The sequence below is a fragment of the Polyergus mexicanus genome, unplaced genomic scaffold (assembly GCF_030449975.1).
Source record: "Polyergus mexicanus isolate NDT 795.1 unplaced genomic scaffold, iyPolMexi1.0 SCAF_22, whole genome shotgun sequence".
Classification (NCBI taxonomy): Eukaryota; Metazoa; Arthropoda; class Insecta; order Hymenoptera; family Formicidae; genus Polyergus; species Polyergus mexicanus.
In genome coordinates, this window is record NW_027223342.1 from 3,722,237 (window position 1) to 3,727,924 (window position 5,688).

Sequence of the window (5,688 nt, forward strand, 5' to 3'; positions counted from 1 at the left end):
TTCTTTAAAAACTGGTCAAATGGAGGAAAACGTTGCATTTGAGAGGCATTTTAAACCAATTATCAAACCTCTAAAACAACTTGTCGAAAATACAATCAATGTGGAATCTAATGAAGCAAAAATCGAACCATTGAGTATGCTCGAAAACAAGCATCTGCAAAAATAGTCAAAGTACGGAACAAAGAGAACACGGTCAAATATATCATTGAACGATTCGCTAATAACTTCTACTCCAAATCAATTAAAACGTAAGCGAATGAAACAATTATCGAATGTTGTTACTTCTACTCCTATAAAATATGTACAACCAAGTCAAATATTGCACGAAAGACCGTCTCCGTCTGTGGAAGAAATTTTCGAAACTACGCCTGCAACGCTTGTGACGTCGGTTCAACATCCATTACAAACGTCCGAGGGTCAAAGTACATTGCGCATATACTTGGACCCACTAGGGCTGAAATATGTGGGAGCTATTTTGAATCAAGATAAAGGTAACAACCTTTATGTATATGGTGTTAAATTTCGCAACGAAAGAATGATGATGGGTGATAAAATTTTTGATGTGGATAAAAATGACAATATAATTATCGGTGGAATAAGATACGTGGGAATACCAGGTCTCTACGAGTTGATTTTCAAGAGAGTGCCCGACGGTAACGTATACACTGAGGATGATAAAATTAAATACAAAAATATATTATTGGCGACAAATGCGCATAGACGTGACAATAATATGCGAAATCGAGTATTAAGTAACAAGGGATACAAGTATAAAAATATAATAGCACTATTAATCTCTAATAAAAAAGTTGGAAGAGGTATTAACATACCGCGCGCTATGAATTAAACGATAATAAGATCGATTATGTTCATTGGAATGATCCCAACGAGTTGGTAGATCGCTTGCGATTGGTGGAAGCTTTGCGTCAAGCCGGCAACAATCCCCACGACAATGAAATAGTATCAATTATCGAGGCACTTTGCGAAACTGGTTTTATTATAAATTAAATTATGCGTCGACGAAACGAGTCAGTCTGTCAATATTGTTTGTATCGAAATGTCGATTAATAAATTTGGATTATCGTTGGAAACATCGAACAACTCATACTATCAATGGAATGGATTACTAAGAAATTACGTACGCGATAACGCTCTGTGTCAGACAGCCTCCGGCTTTGACACAAGGTCGCGCAAGATACGACGCGTAGCGCAACCGGAACATGATACCGATGCCGCAAACAAATAGTACGTAGAAATACGTGTCAAGCTTTTAAAAGATAGATTGGAAAAACTTGAGAAAAAAATAATCACGCTCGAGACGAATATGCAGACGCTACAAATAATGATGGACGAAATGCAGAAAATGCTTTGGTATGCAACTCACGTGCAGACTACATCTAATTCAGCTGCTTGTGGAAAAATTGTATGCTCCAACGAGAAAAAATTTCCCACGGGTTTCGGAGGGTGCTGCGGTACCCTCGGCCGGTTCTGCCGGCCGAGATCCCGCCGCGGCACTCGCCGCCGGGAGCGTCTCCCGTCGTCGGTCCGGCCGTTTTTTAGGGGGGGTGCACCTCGCACTTCCCACCCTATGGTCGGCCGGACGACCCAGTCCGGAACAAACCGGGCACCTGACATTATCGGCGCAGTCCCGCGCCAGGTGTCCCGGTTTGCCGCACCTGTAGCAGCAGCCCCGTCTATCTATGGGGCTGCTGCAGTGCTGCTGGACATGTCCCTTCTCCAGGCATCTAAAACACTGAAGAGGGCGTTTGTCCAGCAGCTCCACCTGTGCCCGGGACCATCCAACTTGGATGGCCCGGGCTGCCGCCACTTTGTTGGCGGCCCTCAAAGGGCACTGCACCCATGCAGTGCCCAAGCCGCGGGTGGGGAACTTAATGTCTCCCACCCGCACTTCCTCCGCCGCACAGCCTCCTCCCCCGGCGACGGCCGCCGCTATGCCGGCGGCCGTAAGGGATCGGTCGAGGCCGCGGAGCCGCAGCTCCGCCTTCCTGACAGGTCGGGCGAGTCGGACCTCCTCTTTGCCGGCAAATACCCGGCAAAGGTCCGCGTAGAGGGCGTCGGCCCTCTGTGCCCTCGGCCCGTCCTTCTCACCCGACCCAGTGAGCTCGATGACCATGGCCCCCGTGGCGGCTTCACGGACGCGGAGGGAGTCTATCCCCAACTTGGGGAGGTCGATCTCCCTCCGGGCCACGGTCATCGTCTCCTGATATGCCCCGTGTTCAACGGCATCTCTCTCGACCACGAATGACAATCTTCGAGTCGAACTGCCCGTCCGTCTTCTACTTAAGAAGAGTAAGTCGCTACCAACCAATTTTTCTTTACGCGAATTCCAAGTAGGAATAATCACTTATAATTTTCTATAGTGAAAAAGATCACCTTGCGTATTTCGATCAAACGACTTCATTCGCGAGCTAAGTACATACATCGAGTTTACCGCAGGACTCGGAGGGCGTTGGCGCAAGCTGACTCAAAAACGATTAGGATAGTTAACTAATATATCGCTAAAATCAACCATAATTTAAACAATGCGAATAGAATTGTTAGAATAATTAATAGAATTAACAATCACGATTACGATTTTGCACACACCTTCAGACATTCTAGCGAGAAGCCTTCACTTGCGCACAGTACAATTGGACACGTTGCAATCGCACACTGTGATATTAGACACATAAAGTTGCGCAACGTTCGATTGGACACATTTCAATTGCGCACGGTTCGTTTAGACACATGTTATTTGCGCACCGTTCAATTAGACACGTTGCTTTTGGACACAACACATATTTTTGTATAATTTAAAATACATACACACGCATGTATGCATGTATAATTTTGAAATTTTATGACATTTATTATTAATTTCATTTGATAAATAAACGTTTGTTACTGTTCGTTTACACACAGTTCGTTTGCACACAGTTCTTTTGCGCACAGTTCTTTTACACACATTTCTTTTGCGCACATTTCTTTCGCGCACAGTTCTTTTGCGCACATTTCTTTTGCGCACAGTTTTTTTACGCACAGTTCTTTCGCGCACAGTTCTTTCGCGCACGTTTCTTTCGCGCACATTTCTTTTGCGCACAGTTCTTTCGCGCACAGTTCTTTTGCGCACATTTCTTTTGCGCACAGTTTTTTTACGCACAGTTCTTTCGCGCACGTTTCTTTCGCGCACTTTTTTGCGCACAGTTCTTTCGCGCACATTTCTTTTGCGCACATTTCTTTTACGCACATTTCTTTTGCGCACATTTCGATCAAGCGAATCGCATCTGAATATTCATACATTCTGACTGTTGATATATTTAAGAAAAGGCTGTGGACTTCCGTTCCGGCCTCGGTCAAGTGCGGACGTGTTCTTAGTGTCGAGTTTAAGTAATAAGTGCTCGAGTTTGCCTAACAATTTAATCTTACGCAGCTCTGCAGTAAAACAGCTCTTTTTAGAGCTAGTTTCCTTTTTTCATCAAAGTATCTAACCATACTCGGATTAATCCAAGGAACAAGTGACACGTAATTTTAGGTTGGCTACGTTCCGGGCCTTTGTCCGGCGTGTGCCCGCCTTATTGCATCATCCACTCCCGCGTGTGTCGTAGCGTGATATACTTTTTCTATCTTTTGTTTCCGGCTACTTGCGCATTAAATTAGCTTAGCACACCGGATACTCTAAATGTTGCCATGCCGCCTCCGCGGGTTAGCAGTCGGTCGCGGTCACCCGTAAAAAATAAAAAAAAAGAGGTCCTTCCCTCTCAAACACTAGTGATAACTCATCTGATCCCGAAACTCAAGAAGCGATTCTTAATCTAATCGCTAGCAATCTCAAACCACTAAAACCATTGGCTAATGATTCTTCCGACACCGATATGGAAGTCGAATCAATCTCACAAGAAATTCCCCCGCTACTATCCAAACAGAAAACTCAATCCGAAAAAATAATCGCCCCTCTCGATCCAGGAACCCCTAGTGATTCAAATGTTTTAGCTCCACGTCTCTCAAGAGGCAAATTCAAAAATCTCAAGGAGAAGACGACTCAATCCCGAAAAAACTCAATGCTTCCAGAATCATTCCAGACTCTGTTCTTAACAACAGATACACCAAATCCTGCCAAGGACCATTTGAAATTGTTATTACCTCCACAGGAGATGCCAATACCTCCATTCACCCTTTCACAGTGGGCCGTCTCCTCAGCTCCACTCTTAAGAAAGACATTTTAGAAATCAAAAAACTAGGGTTCTCTAAAATATCTGCTCAATTCAAATCACGGGACGCAGCAAACAACCTCATCAATAACCCAATCCTCAACGCCAATAATCTAATCGCCTATATTCCTTCTTACAGAGTTTCAAGACAAGGAATAATAAGAAACGTTCCACTTGACCTCTCCGAAAGTACTATCAAGGAAGAAATCGACTGCTCGGTTGGGATTAACTCTGTGCGGAGGCTTAATAGAAAGGTTATAGATTCATCGACAAGATTGGTAAACTATACTCCCTCCAAATCTATTGCAATCACCTTCGAAGGACAGGACATCCCAGTCTCTTTATCTATATATGGTCAGGTACGAAGTCTCTCTTCTAATCTCAAACCCCTCCCTCTGTTACTCCTGCTATCGCTATGGACACATCAAGTCCCAATGCAGAGGACAACCTCGTTGTCCCCTCTGTGGGGATAAATCCTACGACAACACCTCCTCCTGCCCAAACAACAATCTACCCCCGTCATGTATCAATTGCAAAGGATCTCATAAAACCAATGACCGTTCCTGCCCTGAATGGCTCAAACAAAAAAGCATACTTGAACTGGCTGCCCACAAAAATATCCCTATTATAGAAGCCAAAAAAATCATTCGCGGAAACAACACCAGAACGCCCAACTTCTTCAACTTCTCAAACTTTCCCATAATAACTTTCTCATAACTCTCCCACCCCAGACATGATACAACCCTCTTCTCCATACAATACATCCTCCTCTCCCTCCCCGCGCTCATACGCGCAGGTCGCTAGCAGCTCATTAAAGTTTCCGCATCATCACAATCTCCACCACCCCGCCTCCTCTTCCAACAACTCAGCCCCCCATTCGCATTTACCTCCTCACTCTCCCTCTTCCTCCCCCCCCTCCTCAAAAAATACTATGTCTCCTCTTTATCTCAACCAAATCAACCAGGGTCCTGGTCCCACAAACAACAAAGTCTTTGCTCCTAATGCTCTTTTTATTTTTCCAGACGGTCGTCTCCCATCATACGCTAACGGGATAGCCATCCACCCGCCTTCCTCCTCCGTCCTACCACTCTCCCGATTCCTCCTTCTCTACCCATTCCTCCTCTCCTTCTCCCTCTCCCACCCCCTCTTCTTCCCCCCTCCCCAGAGCTCCAGTCTTTCCTTTCCCCATTTATTCCTCTCATAAAAACTCTTTTTGAAAAAATCACTCCATTCCTTAAAGCCTTCGGGATATACGACGATCTAAAAAAAATTATCCAGGACCTACTCTTCGCATGCCCTCCCACCCCTACGCCCCCCATTTACCATGAATCTGCCTAACTCAGACACCTCCTTAGATTCCTCCTCTCCCCTCAAAATCTTGCAATGGAACTGCCATTCAATCTCTAACAAAATCGACTCCCTTCGATCCATCGCAGAGGATTTCGACATTATCGCTCTATCCGAAACCTGGCTCAATCCA

The 5,688-nt window shown here is 45.0% G+C and overlaps 1 protein-coding gene across 1 annotated transcript; it reads right to left on the minus strand.

Annotated features, from left to right (window-relative positions):
* Window positions 1-1,402: 1,402 nt before the first annotated feature.
* LOC138942467 (uncharacterized) lies at window positions 1,403-2,134 on the minus strand. Its single transcript, XM_070312704.1, has one exon. It carries the CDS (start codon window positions 2,132-2,134, stop codon window positions 1,403-1,405), a length of 732 nt encoding a protein of 243 aa, XP_070168805.1.
* Window positions 2,135-5,688: the final 3,554 nt, after the last annotated feature.